This window comes from Electrona antarctica (assembly GCF_951216825.1).
Source record: "Electrona antarctica genome assembly, chromosome: 6".
NCBI lineage: Eukaryota > Metazoa > Chordata > Actinopteri > Myctophiformes > Myctophidae > Electrona > Electrona antarctica.
This window is the reverse complement of record NC_136811.1, coordinates 21,289,002-21,303,372: the sequence shown is the minus strand read 5'-3', so window position 1 is coordinate 21,303,372 and position 14,371 is coordinate 21,289,002. Positions and strand designations below refer to the sequence as shown.

Here is a 14,371-nt window from a genome sequence, read left to right as displayed (position 1 = left end):
TCTCCCACCAGGACCCTCTTCGTTCCCAGACCCATGGTATGCACATGGCAAACCTCCTGTGTTGGTGGCACTGACTGTGTAGCAACTGTGCAGCTCTCTTGACATCCCCACATACATTCCCACAAATAGCAGGGCTAATTAGAAGAAGGGTTCAGTGGTGTGAGGTCCCCCTTTTTTGTTCTGCACCCTCTGGCAGCAGTTCTTACAGAGCTGCCTCTAATTGCTATTAGCTTATAACCCAACTCCTGTTGGGAATTAACTGTGAAAGAGAGAGGGAGGGATTAGAGAAGAGAGAGAAGAGGAGAGAGAGAAGGGAGCTGTGTGCTCATTTTCATTGAGCACAAAGCTAACAAGAAAGGTACTTTACTCGGAACGCAGATCCCCACCTGGCTGGGTTGCCTACCCATGTGTGTTATGATGATGTGTTACGATCTGTGCCAGCATGAGGTCAATTTGAAAAAGGTTGTGTGATAGTTCTTCCTTGACCTAGTGGGGATGTGTGGCACTGCGTTCATGATTTGGGATTTCTTTTAGCAAAATGGCCACACTCGCAAAATTTTAAGTGGAAGTGAATGGAATAGTGCCTCCTCGGCCTCCCAGGAGTCTGCAAGAAAGTTTCATGCCGATCGTTCCTGTGGTGTCCAAGATTAGCTGTTTACAGACGGAGGGATTGACAAACAGACAGACTCACAGGCGTGAAAACATAATCCCTCGCCTTCGGCCTTCCGGCCTTGGCGGGGATAATTATCACTCATCACGATAAGCCTTCTTAGCTTTACCAGGCACAGATAGTCTTTCTGAATGAGAAAAACAGGGAACAAAGCAGTGAATAATTCCCCCCATAAACAATCAACTCTCTCCTCTTCTCTGGGGAAGCTTTCACCACTAGCACATTAAGGATTTTCATTTGTTTCTGGTACCAATTCCACTGAATGTGGCCATGGCTCGTCACTGTGGTAGGAGTCACTTAAGAACGTGACCACTCAAAAGGTCGGCCAATTAAATGTTTACAGAGGACCTTAATCCAGTACAGCTAATTCAATACAGAAAAAGACATATGTGTAATGGTACATGTAGATGTGATTATGGGATTGTAACGGAGCGTTGAAAAACAACACAAAGGCCTTAATCAGGAGGCAAACATGTTCCGTATCCAATCTGTCCCGTTACATCAGGCTCGTACTAGAAAGAAGAACTTCCCCGCAAAAACAAACATGATGAATCTTGGAATTCCCTCCCGCTTTCACTCGATGCTCAGTGACCAAAACAAACAGGGAAATGTTCCCCAACTTTGTTGCAACTCAAGTTATGTCTGAGAATGAGGCAGGTTGTTTATCTGTGTGACAATCTACATCAACAAGATGACAATGAGGCTGGAATGCAGTGGGGTGGGCCCTGGCAGGGATCTGTGTGTTTCACTGTTTCCACAACGGTCCATGAGGGGCAACAGAGATGAAGAACTGCCTCATTTAGGAGTCTCCCTGTACTGTTAGTGTTGCATCATGATGCGGGTGTTTCAGGACTTAAACTCCACTTGAGCCCTATAATGACAAATACATTAAATAATGAAAATGGCTGATATGCAAGCTCACAACACATTGCACTGTGAGCTTGTAGATGAGCTATATTTGCTATTTTAGAATTAAACTAAAATATTATATTATATATATATATATATTATATTACAATTATGTATTTATTTTACAATTTGGGGTCATTTTTGGGATATAATGACATGCCCAGCAGGGATGTCTTGGTTAATGTGGTTCAATGATAGATGGATGATAAAAAAAAAAAACGTGGAATCGCAATGCACTCATACACACATTTTAGACTTGTGGCTATAAATCTGTAAATGTTCCAAAAAGATAGGAAAGGAATGGAATGGAAGCACTTGGTGAGACATTGCAGGCCAGTGATTCCCTAATAATCCTTTAGGAGGACTGTAGCTTAGAGGCCCCCTGGTAATCAGAAGGTCACCGGTTCGCCTCCCTGCTCCGGTCTACGTGTCAAACTGTCTGTGAGCAAGTGACACTTAACCCCTAACAGCCGTAAAAGCTGATGATGTAGGCTACAACATAAAGGTGTACGCCTGTGGATCTATTGATAGCTTGTAGAAATACACTACAGTATCACTCGTCCGGGCTGACCACTTGTTGTTCTTTTTGACACGCGACAACCCTGCATGGAGTAGATCAATTATGCTTTAAGAAACGGGATAAATGCAGGAACAGCACAGTGCATCTGTGATAAAGTACTGTACTACAGTAACTATACTGTGTATTACAATATGGCCTGTTATTTCAACATATTGTGCAGCAGAAATTATAATGTTGTCAATCAAGTTGGCTGGCTAATAAAATGCCTAGCAGAAACTAGCACAACACAGCTGTTCCTGTAAGCTGGTAAACAGAATACAGAATGTAACTGATCAATTGACTTTGTATTAGTACATTACTTTGTGGGCACATGGAATCTCTACTTGATATACTTCATACAAATGATTGGGGCATACACCTTTGAATCAGAAAATGCACCAATATCCCAATAGAAGACTCAAGGGTTCATTGGGTCATATTAGTCATTCCATTATACACTGTCTATGGTGTAGCTTCATAGCCTGGCTAATAAGCCAGACCGAATCAGCCGAATTGCCTGCCGGCGGATTACGGTCTGGAGAGGCTCAATTGTACGCCCATTTCCTACACCAGAGAACTGGTGTGGCCAATCGGGACACGGTATGCAATATGGGCGGGCTTTGGTAAAGTGACGTTCAATGCTTGAGACCTTTGACTGACAGTAGCTCTGACCAATTGCGTCAAAGAGAAAATGTTTGAACCCGCCCCCCCGGGAAACAAGATCCATACACAGCATCTCCAGACTCAAATACCACACGACAGTGTGATTTGAGTCTGGCTTATTAGCCAGGCTAGTAGCTTAAATAAATAGAAGTCCCTGACTTACAGCTTAAGGAAACAGACTGTGTTTTAGGCTGGATACTGACTATGTCATTCAATGCGTCAGCACATCTGATTTACTGACTTGCGTACTTGCGTGACATCCAACTAACCTGTGGGTTGGAGCATTTGACGTAGACTGGCTGCAGATCAACGTGCAGACACACAACGAAAGAGTGGCGTCCCTCGGCGGCCCCTGGGGGTCCCACGGGGGTCTGCAGCTTGTGGGAGGTGACGGCCAGCGTGGAGGTACAGCCCATGGGCTCCAGCAGGCTCAGGCTGCACTGCTGACCCAGCAGAGTGTACACACTGAACTGACTCAGGCTTATCGTCCACGGAAACGCATCACCTAATGGAGACAGAAATGGGGTGGGGGGCAATCCGAGAAAAAGGGGAGAGATATATAATAAGTGGGGGGCAAGAGGACAGTAAGACAAGGGGGATCAGGAGAGGAGAGATATACAAGGGCAGGATAAAGAGTGAGACAGGAGTGGAGGAATGAGGAAATACAGAGAAAGAGCAGGGAGGCAGATGGAGAAGCAGATTGAGAGAAGCAATGATGTCAGGAAAGGAAAAGTGGGAGAGGAGAGAGTGAGGGCAGAGTTAAAATACAGTGGGCTAAAAATAACCCATGACCACAAATCAATCATAGTCATTATCAAAAGCTCTAAGTCAACTCAATCATCCTTTCCACTGAAGTCTCAACCTTTCAAATCAAAGCCAATTACACGGCGTGCAGCAGCTTTATGGAAAACATGAAAGCGGCTGTGAACGAGGAGTGGTAGTCTTTCCCCGAAATGAGCTTCTGCACCCAGTGAGCAAGGCAGGGATCCCCATCAAAAGACACTCGGAATCAGGGTCCATTCCAAATCTGTCTGTCTGTCTGAGACAAACTGCCTGACGGGAAGCTCTTGATTTAGAGTTGCCCACCCTGGTGGGAGTTGTAGCAGTGAGGGAGGGAGGGAGGGAAAGAGTGTGAGAGAGGAAAAGAAAAAAGAATGAGAAAGAGAAATAAAGAGAGAGAGAGAGAAGGGGGGTGGGGTGGAGAGAGAGAGAGAGAGAGAGAGAGAGAGAGAGAGAGAGAGAGAGAAGAGAGAGAGAGAGAGAGAGAGAGAGAGAGAGAGAGAGAGAGAAAGAGGGAGAGAGAGAGAGAGAGAGAGAGAGAGAGGGGCAAGCTGAGTTGGGAGCTTGTTCGCTAGCACGGGGCCATGAAGAGCACAGTTCCCTCGCGCCGTGGCCAGCACGCTTTGATCCAGAGCATTAAACATGAGAGATGAAGAGCTTTTTCAAAGGAGAGGAATGAATTACTAAAAAGCACGGGTTGTTAATTTTAACGCTAACACTGACAAGGCCGCTGATGTCACTGTTTTTGCTGTCGTTTTGCTTTTTCTCCCTCCGTCCTTCCTGAAACGTGCACATGCCCGCTGCTGATGTCATCTCAGAGCCGGCAGAGAGGGGGAGAGAGAGAGAGAGAGGGAAAAGGAAAAAAAAGAGAAGGGTGCCCCAAGTCTTTCTTCTTCTGTAGGGTAAATACTGAGCGACAGTCTAAGTGTTAGTTATGTCAACTCCGCCAGGTGTGTAGGCCACATGTGCAAGATCTATCTCTCCAAAGTCTCTCTACTTTAGTTTGTTTGTCTTTTGTCATGGTAAATGAGGACTACTAGGTCATGGGTTTGCTCAGCCTTCCAAAAAGGCCATAATAATAATGAATTCACATGATGGAGCCTATTGCTGTTGGAATAATATCATTAATTTTGCAGTTCAGAATAAAGTTGGCAACTGCCTGCTGTATTAGATCGCTTTAATTGTCTCCTCACTGAGAAGACCATACCATTATCCAATGGATGTCACAAACATCGTTTTTCATCATACTGTAGTTTGTATTATTTATTCATTATAATTTTATAGTCATCATTGCAACACCAGGTAAGCCATTATGCCTCTGTAAGATATGTTGAGATGCAGCAAAGTGCAACACACTTCAGACGACTCTAATCTAATATGACATTGGCAGTCAACGCAATGGGAGAACGTACCTTCCTCCAGGATAGGTCTGGAGACCACGAAGGGGAGCTCTTGCAGGGGTTCCATATACTTGTGCCCAGCGCTGAGGACACTGATCTGGGGCAGGCAGACAACCAGAGTCCCCGGCATGGAGGCCTGACTGTGGTACCAGCTGCGGACCGTTCCCGGAATGTCTCCACAGACGATGGTGCTCGGTGAGGGGAGGCTGTCATTGGGCAGGAACATGCAGCATGACTGCAGCTCCAACTGGAAGAAATAGAGAGAGAAGACATTTAGGGTCTATACCACTGCTGTGATGTGTGGTAGTGGGAACTGGGACAGGATACAAATGCTGGAGAGGAATATAGATAACGTATTCAAAGATCTTATAATTTGTTTGGTGTTTACAGTATAGTGACACGCAGAACCCCGATGGGAATTAGCCAAAAGAAGAAGAGTGTTTATGGTAGCATGGAGAAATAGAGTCCCTCAACAGCATCCAACGAGGTGTCCTTGAGCAAGACAGTAAATAGAGTCCCTCAACAGCATCCAACGAGGTGTCCTTGAGCAAGACAGTAAATAGAGTCCCTCAACAGCATCCAACGAGGTGTCCTTGAGCAAGACAGTAAAAGGCAGTGGTCATGCACTGGAAAGACACCAGTGATGCTGGAAACAAAAGTAAGTTCAACCAATGTTCCCTAGATAAATAAAGATGAAAACAACTTGTAGTCATCACAAATGTATACATTTTTACATGCATACTGTTGCTCCACCCCTAAGAGGGTTTGGAATTAATAATAAAGAGCAGATGAAGGGTTGGAGGACTTAACAGCGCATATTTCAGTGTGCTGGGTTTAACAGCTTCACAACAGGCCACACAAGGCATCAGGTCAGTAACCAGTAGCCAGTAAGGACAGGAGCGGTGTTAAACCTGTCTCAGTTGTAATGGTGCTTTGTCTTTTTCCATTAGACTGGGTCTGTACTGATTTACAAGGCCAGTTAACAGGAAGGAGAGGAGAGTATGTGGTCCAAGGGGCAGAAAGCAGGTGCCGTTACACAGTGTGTGTGTGTGTGTGTGCGCGTGTGCGTGTGCGAGTGTGTGAGTGTGTGAGTGTGTGAGTGTGTGAGTGTGTGAGTGTGTGAGTGTGTGTGTGTGTGTGTGTGTGTGTGTGTGTTTGTCAGACGGAGAATAAGAACGTCTGGTATCCAGACCTGGGTCTGCATGAGGGTGTCTAGACAGTTTAAGTGTTAAACTGGGGCAACTGAATTGCAATGAGCCCCACTACAAAACATGTACAGAAATGCAGACAAACTAAAAAACAAATACGCACACAGGCGCGCGTGCGCACACACACAGGCACACGCACACGCACACACACACACACACACACACACACACACACACACACACACACACACACACACACACACACACACACACACACACCCTACTTCTCACACTGATAATGGCAGTCAGAGCAAGAGAAAAAATAAAGACAAGGAGTTTTGAGAGAGGGATAGACAGACAGACAGACAGAAAGAATGAGCAAGAGAGAAGGAGATATGAGTTACACATTTGGTCTCACGCTGCTTCCTCTTTTGATTACTGTTCAAAGCGCCGTTTGAAATGGGAACACTTTCACACACTGACACGTACGGCTTTGGTCCTTTTAAGAGGCTGCCTGCAGGAAGGAAAGCCATTGACGTTGCCTGGTCTGTTGCAGATCTTAGTGGGGTTAAGCTGTAAAGCAGGCAGACGCACGGAAACCTCTGTGACTCTGGCCTGCACCACAGCTAATGCTGTCCTGCTGGACACCTTGGACTCGTCACACTGTCAAAACAGTCCAAATGATTCGGTCCAGTTGGAATGTTTCAGCCACTGTTGCCATATTTAAAATCTTTATTTTTTTTTAAACAGTAAACAATGTGTGAAAGATTGTTGAGGAAAACAGGGGGCAACATTCAGATATGATTTACTGTAATACAAGGACATATTATTCAAGATGTGGGTGGTTTAAACACTACATCAACTCTAGCCACGCAACAGCATAACTTGGAAACACATGACAAATGTGACGTTAACAAACACAGAGAAATATTATACACTTATACGTCAGCCGCCTCAAATGGATCATTTCAGATTACTGCCACAGTATATGTCAGCATATAAATGAAGCCACAGTAGGTCTCACAGTGTACCTGATGGTTGACTAATTCTGTCTGCAGAAGTGCAGATCAAACTTCAAGGATTTGATACAGTGAAATAGTAAACATTTAAATTGTTGCATGCTGAGAAATTGTTAGTAGATATGGTGACTTGAACGCTGGTTAAATATTTGAGTAATTCGGTGTGGCCTTGCTGCCTTTTGCAAGAGAAGAGTAATAGTACTATACTCAGCTAGGAGAACAAGTCAGGAGAGCCCTGAAGTGACATCTTATTTTATACTGTATGTATGTATTGCACTGGAGCTGTTGGACAAAACACATTTCCTCCAGGATTAATAAAGTAAGTAAGTAAGTAAGTAAGTAAGTAAGTAAGTAAGTAAGTAAGTAAGTAAGTAAGTAAGTAAGTAAGTATCTATCTGTCTATCTATCTATCTAGAATAGCTACTAACACAGAGAGAAGAGCTAATGTTGAAGCTGTCGAGGGTACGCACAAAGAAAACATAATATTCTAATAGTCTTGGCCTGTGACTTTGTAATACTTGACTGTTGTTGCCCATAGCAATACATTACCAGGGATGATGTCAGGTTTAGGCAGGCAAGACAGCGGCCACATGACAGAGTCATATGCTAACAACAGTAAGATAACATCTCACAGATGACAACAGAGGAAAAAGGTTCAACATCTGAATGGCATTTACCAGGGCATAGCGACCGCTGTTTCTACGTGTTTACAATGTGCCCAAAAATGGTTTTAAATGCTTCAAAGACCCTGCATACTCATACTGTACTGTAACGTAATGGAAAAACAAATACATCAGCCCTAAATTTGGGTAATAGAAAACTAATATCTGGGCTTTTAGAGTCCCCCCCCCTCCCCCTTTGGCCACAGCTAAAAAACATAGAAACAAACACAGTGTAATTCACAGTGGCAACTGTGCATGAGTCCATCCGAGGGTGATGGCAGTTGACGCGTGGATAAAGCAATATTTGCTTTTCTCCTGGGTGAGGGAGTTTAGGTCAGTGATGTAGAGAGCAACAGCACTGGGCTGGGCATTCCCACACACTGGGTAGACATCAGAGGCTGTAGCCACTGGTGGATATCTGACCCCATAATCAACTAGTCTCATAGGACGCAACACTGCTGTGCACTCGCAACCACTTTAGGAAAGACGAGGGGGGAGTAAGGGTAGGCTATCATTCGACATTACTACTGTGCTTCCTATCCTCAGTCATAGTCCGAGTCGACACACATCATTCACACAGAGTGCAGCAAACATCATCGATCAACATCGTTTTTTTTATCGATCAACATCGTTTTTTTTATGGAAGCCATTAGAAGTGACCAGCACGTATGGAGCGGTCATCCAACATCTAAACGGAACGACTGTTCAAAATGGCCGAATCAAATGGGAGTGGCTGCTCTGTGTTCTGTGGCGGAGGAATCTGAAGCATCCAACCCACTGAGGACTGGCAGGTTTCTCCTCCACCCTGTGCTCTGGTCCACCACTAATACCGTAGGCCAGCATGGTTTACCTCACACACCTCTCCAAGGCTTCCAGTCTACATGTGGTCTCATGGCTCAACAGTGACACGCACGCACGCACACGCACGCACAGTGTCTCCTCTGCCCAACCACGTCTCTGTCCCTCCCTCCCTCCTACCCTCAAGTCATCCCTCCCACCACTGAAGATAGGGTGTTTGTGTCCGGTCCTTGTACTGTACCATGACCGTGCATCCACTCAGCATGGAAGGTCTGTGTAGTCATGACACTACTGGAGCAGAGATGAGGAGGCAGAAGAGAATGGACAAGAGGGGGAGCAGAGTGAAGGAGTAGAGATATAGAGGAGAGAAGGAAGGAGGGGGGAGTAAAGATGGAGAAGAGGGAAGGAGAGAGTGAACAGAGGGACAGAGGACAGAGGATATGAAGGGGTGGAGGAGAGAGTGAAAGAGGGGGATGATAGAAAGGGAACAGAGGGAAGGAGAGGTGGGGCAGAGGAAAGGAGGAGAGGGAAAGGAGTGGGATGGAGGGAGAGGGAGCAGAGTGAAGGAGGGTGGGAGGAGAGAGAGGGAGCAACAGGGAGGAGAGAAAGAGAACAGAAAGGAGAGGGTGGAGCAGAGGGAAGGAGGGGGGAAAGTGAGGGAGTGGGGAGAGAGCATAGGAAAGGAGGTAGGGAGTAGGGGCAAAGAGAGAGGGAGGAGAGTGGAGAATATGGAGGGAGGAGAAGGAAAAAGGGAGGAAGTGGAGGGAGAAAGTGAGCAGAGAGAAGGAGAGAGGCAGTAGAGGGAAGGAGAGAAGGAGATGAGGGAAGGAGAGAAGGAGATGAGGGAAGGACAGATGGGGATTGAGAGGGCGAAGGAGAGAGCGAGCCGAAGGAACAAAGGGGATGATAGAGTGATTACAGGGAAAGAGAGGTGGGCTGTATAGGGAGAGAGACAGGGGAATGGGATAAATTGTAGAGGGAAGGACAGGGAGCACAGGAAAGGAATGATGGAGTAAAAGGCAATCAGAAAGGAAGGAGAGATGAGATGAGCAGCAGACCAAAGGGGGGTGGAGAAGGAAGCAGGGAGGAGCAGAGGTGATCAGAGGAGAGGAGAGGAGACAGCACAGCGGATGGGAACAGGAGGAGAATGCAGGGTCTGTGTTTAGGGTGACGCCGAGGGCTTAGGGTTGCACACGCGCTGCACAAGGATTGACAGGCTCTCAGGGGTTGGAAAAAAGAGTTGTGTGCCGTGCATGTGTGTGCATGTGTGTGCATGTGTTAGTCCACTGCTTCAGGGGTAAGAGTTCAGCTGAGGTTCTGCGGGGTCGTGGTTGGAATTCTCCACAATTGTGTTTAACAGCTCTGTAACAGGCCAATAAACACTGCATTGGAAGCAGTTAGCCTTTGTGGACAATGTCCCCTACTGTGAGCTGACAGGTGTGCCAGGTGTGTGTATGAGCGCATGGGGTTTCATGTGTGTGAATGTATGTTTTGACATACAGAGTGTGTGTGTGTGTGTGTGTGTGTGTGTGTGTGTGTGTGTGTGTGTGTGTGTGTGTGTGTGTGTGTGTGTGTGTGTGTGTGCGTGCCAGCAAGCATGTGTAATGTCTTGCTATAGAAAGCTGACAGGTATGCCAGGTGGACCTAGAACTTGGTTTGGTTTGTTCTGTCACATGCTTGGGTGGCAAAGGTTCATATTTGCACTGCACTCACAAGCCAACAGTGCAGTGAGCCAAACTATATTTTTATCCCTAATAGGATAGTGGAATGTTCTTTTTTTGCCCGTTGGGGTAAACTTGTGGAAAGCCAGCTGTTCCAAGTGCAGCAGCAGGAAAATTTCACATAGAAATGGGCACAAATAATAAAGCCAGTAGTGTAATTATAGTGTGGAATATCTGTTACACAACTTTACCCTCTGTGGGGTTCAGGTCAATGTGGAATAAAACCAGAGAAAAATGACAGACAGACAACCTATGATGAGAACTGCTGGGGTACTATACAATATAATAAACACCATACAAATAAATAAATACAGGATGCAGGAATAAACATGTGTGTGTGTGTGTGTGTGTGTGTGTGTGTGTGTGCTGAAGAATCTGCTGAAGAATAGGAACATTACTTAATTGGTTCACTTGTGAGTTGTGACAGGCAAACTCAGTATATAGGAAATGAGGAGTGAGGATGAGAGAGTTCGGTTCTTTTATGACATCATATCCTGTCAAAGTGAAACCTAATCCTGTAAAACAGCAAATGGGTTAACTGGAGCACCTCTCCAGTTACAGTCCCCACCACTGAATAATACTCTCTCTCTCTGTGTGTGTGTGTGTGTGTGTGTGTGTGTGTGTGTGTGTGTGTGTGTGTGTGTGTGTGTGTGTGTGTGTGTGTGTGTGTGTGTGTATGTGTGTGTGTGTGTGTGTGTGTGTGTGTGTGTGTGTGTTTTCGGGGGCAGGGACCATCAGTCACAGCACACTCTATTAATACACTTCAATAACAAAGGAAACACGTTCCAATTTCGACCAGGAAATCTGCATTGAAGAAAGAAAAAGGAGGCAAATCCAGTCCTTATGGGCCTGCACGTGCCAGCTTATACTATGCAAACACACACGCACGCACACACGCACCTACAAGCGCACGGACGCACACGCGCACACACACACACTCAAATTGACACATATACAAACACACATTCACAAAAGTCCACATACACAGATCATATTTCCTCCCCACCCCCTGTGATTGTACAGTCATCGGTCATCTAGAGAATAAAAGCCCATTTTGCAAAAGTAAAAAAAATAAAATAGAAAAAGCTCCTGGCCCTCGGCCAAGACACCTGAATTAACATCCCTCCTACTTCTTCAAACAAGTGCAGTGAACCCCCTCCTCTTTTTAATATCCTCACTGAGAGCAGGCTCTGTGCTTAACACTTCCTGTGAAGGATGGCACCTGCAACAGCAAAGAACACCACTGGGTGTATGAGAGAGAGAGGGGGGGGGTGCCCTACTCTGCTGGCTATTGATGTACTGCTGTAGTCCAGTACCACTGGGTGTATGAGAGAGAGAGGGGGGGGGTGCCCTACTCTGCTGGCTATTGATGTACCTCTGTAGTCCAGTACCACTGGGTGTATGAGAGAGAGAGGGGGGGGGGGGGGGTGCCCTACTCTGCTGGCTATTGATGTACTTCTGTAGTCCAGTACCACTGGGTGTATGAGAGAGAGGGGGGGGGGGGTGCCCTACTCTGCTGGCTATTGATGTACTATTGTAGTGTAGTCCAGTACCACTGGGTGTATGAGAGAGAGATGGGGGGGGGAGGGGGGGGTGCCCTACTCTGCTGGCTATTGATGTACTTCTGTAGTGTAGTCCAGTACCACTGGGTGTATATGAGAGAGAGGGGGGGGGGGGGTGCCCTACTCTGCTGGCTATTGATGTACTATTGTAGTGTAGTCCAGTACCACTGGGTGTATGAGAGAGAGAGGGGGGTGCCCTACTCTGCTGGCTATTGATGTACTTCTGTAGTGTAGTCCAGTACCACTCGCCTGCTGTCTAAGCATCCCTTCTGTTTCACATAAGTAACCTCGGCTGGACTGACTGACTGACTGACTGACGGGAAGTAGAGACTGATAATCAGAATGTGTGATCAGTGTGTGTGTGTGTGTGTGTGTGTGTGTGTGTGTGTGTGTGTGTGTGTGTGTGTGTGTGTGTGTGTGTGTGTGTGTGTGTGTGTGTGTGTGCGTGCGTGTGTGCGTGTGTGCGTGTGAGTGTGCACGTGTGAATAAGAGGAAGAGAAAAGAAAGCAACAATGTGCACCTAGAAATTAAGAGACACATTTGTAAATTATTTGTAAATTATGTGTATGCATAAATAGTTTGCACTTACACTATTTTAGACCTTTGTCAGATCTGACTCATACGCTCACAGCGTATGACATCCTCCAACTGCACCTTGGTCTGCCCCGGGGTCTCAGCCCAGTGGGACGTTCCTCAAGGACCTCCCTAGGGAGACACCCGAGAGGCATCTAATGTATGGTCTAATGTATTATCCTAACTATAATGAATTAGCTAAATAGTTACTGTATCGATTTAAAATCATTGCATCGTATCGCCATAATGAACCAATATCGTTCATGTATCGTATCTTCAAACATGTATCATGATACGCATCGCTGTTAAAATGTATCGTTACACCCCTAATTAAAATTGATAGAGAAGAAAAAAATAAGAGGCGAGGGAGTGCAGACTGCACACCCAGACAGCAGTCAGACTAGCTGGGAATAGCACAGGGCTCTATGTAAGATAAGAGCAGACTGTGCCTCTTGCATACTCTTTGATCAGCGCTCCAATTTCTCTTCATGAATATAAGTCTAAATTTACATGCTGACAAATAGAGGATACTGAAGAAAAAGAAAATAAGGCCAGCAGAATGAGAAGGGCCAGTGGCTTTGAGTGACAGCCTAGTTATTTAGTAGGTGACCAATGCTTATCCTTGGACTTAGTTCCTGATCCCTTCTTCTCGGGCCTTCAGAACGCGCCAGTATCTCCTCTTACACTTTGATCTCCTACAATCACTCACGCACTAATTCAATATGGATGGTGGATCAGGAAGCTAGCAGCACATGCTGTTGGGGAGTAAATAAATACTACCAAAAAGGGACAGAAATAGGAAAAAGAAAAAAAGAAAGGCTGAAACATATCCATTTGGAGGGTATTCTGATTAAATGGTAGGGTTGCCTGAAAACAAATTTCTTTCTTCCGCTATTTGTTCCTTCTCATCTCCTCTTGGCCTCACATCACAGAGATCTAAATATGGAGCTTGTTTCATTTTTCTTTTCACATTTCTTTTTTTTCCCCTTTTTAGCAGAAGTTCTGCTCAGCTTTATTCCTGATCAGCTCCTCGCTCTATCAGACAGTGCTCTGGATCCAGCCACATGTGCAGACCCTGTTTCAAATCTTTCAGTCTTAATAATATCCCCTTAATACCCCCCCCCCCCCCCCCCTGCTCAAAAACCTCCCCCTCTGAGTTGCATTGGAAGTGCATGATCTGCCCTGTGTAGCGTTTCTCCCCCGAGTGGAAGGGAAGGCGGTTTATCTGGTTCCAGCAGCGCAGGTTCTAATAGAGAGGAAGCTGAGGGCCAAACAGACCGATGGTTTAAAGGCCAGGGCCATGTGGAAATGGCCAATATAACCACAGGAGGCTCTTAGGATCCTCCCGGCCTCGCCAGTAAATGACAGACCAGTAAGTTAGAACAGGGACGGCCGGCCTACCCTAGTGATGAATGATGGTATATCACAGCAAAAATGACTAAACAAGAATATAGTTTCCATTGCTGATTATGATAATGACAGGATACAGGCTGCATAGTCTGAAGAGAAACAGGTAACAAAGACTTCATGCTTGGGAAGAGGAATTTACAACTTTATGTGCTTGATTGTCTGCAGGATTTTTGAACAGGCAAGCTGGACAAATGGGTTTAAAAGCCAACAAGTAATGCATCCAAGACCCTCATGATCAAATTGCGTGGTTCGGGGTAAAGTTCATGCCCACCACTGTGGACGCATGTGTGTATCATGCTTGTCTACACCCTTACACATGACGTGTAAGCAGCAGGGTCTACACGAGTGTTGGGAAAACTAGGAATTGGAATAATGAGAATTTGGAGGAAAGGGGGAAAATTATTTTATTAACATTTTATTGAATAAAAGTGTGCGGTTCAATGTTTTAAGAAATTGCAATCTTATTTTGTTTAAATGTATATTTCGTTTTTCTGTTT

General features: G+C 45.7%; 1 protein-coding gene across 1 annotated transcript in view; it reads right to left on the bottom strand.

Moving 5' to 3' along the window:
• Nucleotides 1–14,371, bottom strand: part of vps13b (vacuolar protein sorting 13 homolog B) — a 405,382-nt gene that overhangs the window by 223,482 nt on the left and 167,529 nt on the right. The window contains exons 23-24 of the mRNA XM_079503680.1: nt 4,994–5,228; nt 3,071–3,306 (exon numbers count right to left, since the gene is read on the bottom strand). Of these exons, the coding sequence (XP_079359806.1) occupies nt 3,071–3,306; nt 4,994–5,228 (471 nt within the window). The remainder of the gene's footprint in view (nt 1–3,070; nt 3,307–4,993; nt 5,229–14,371) is intronic.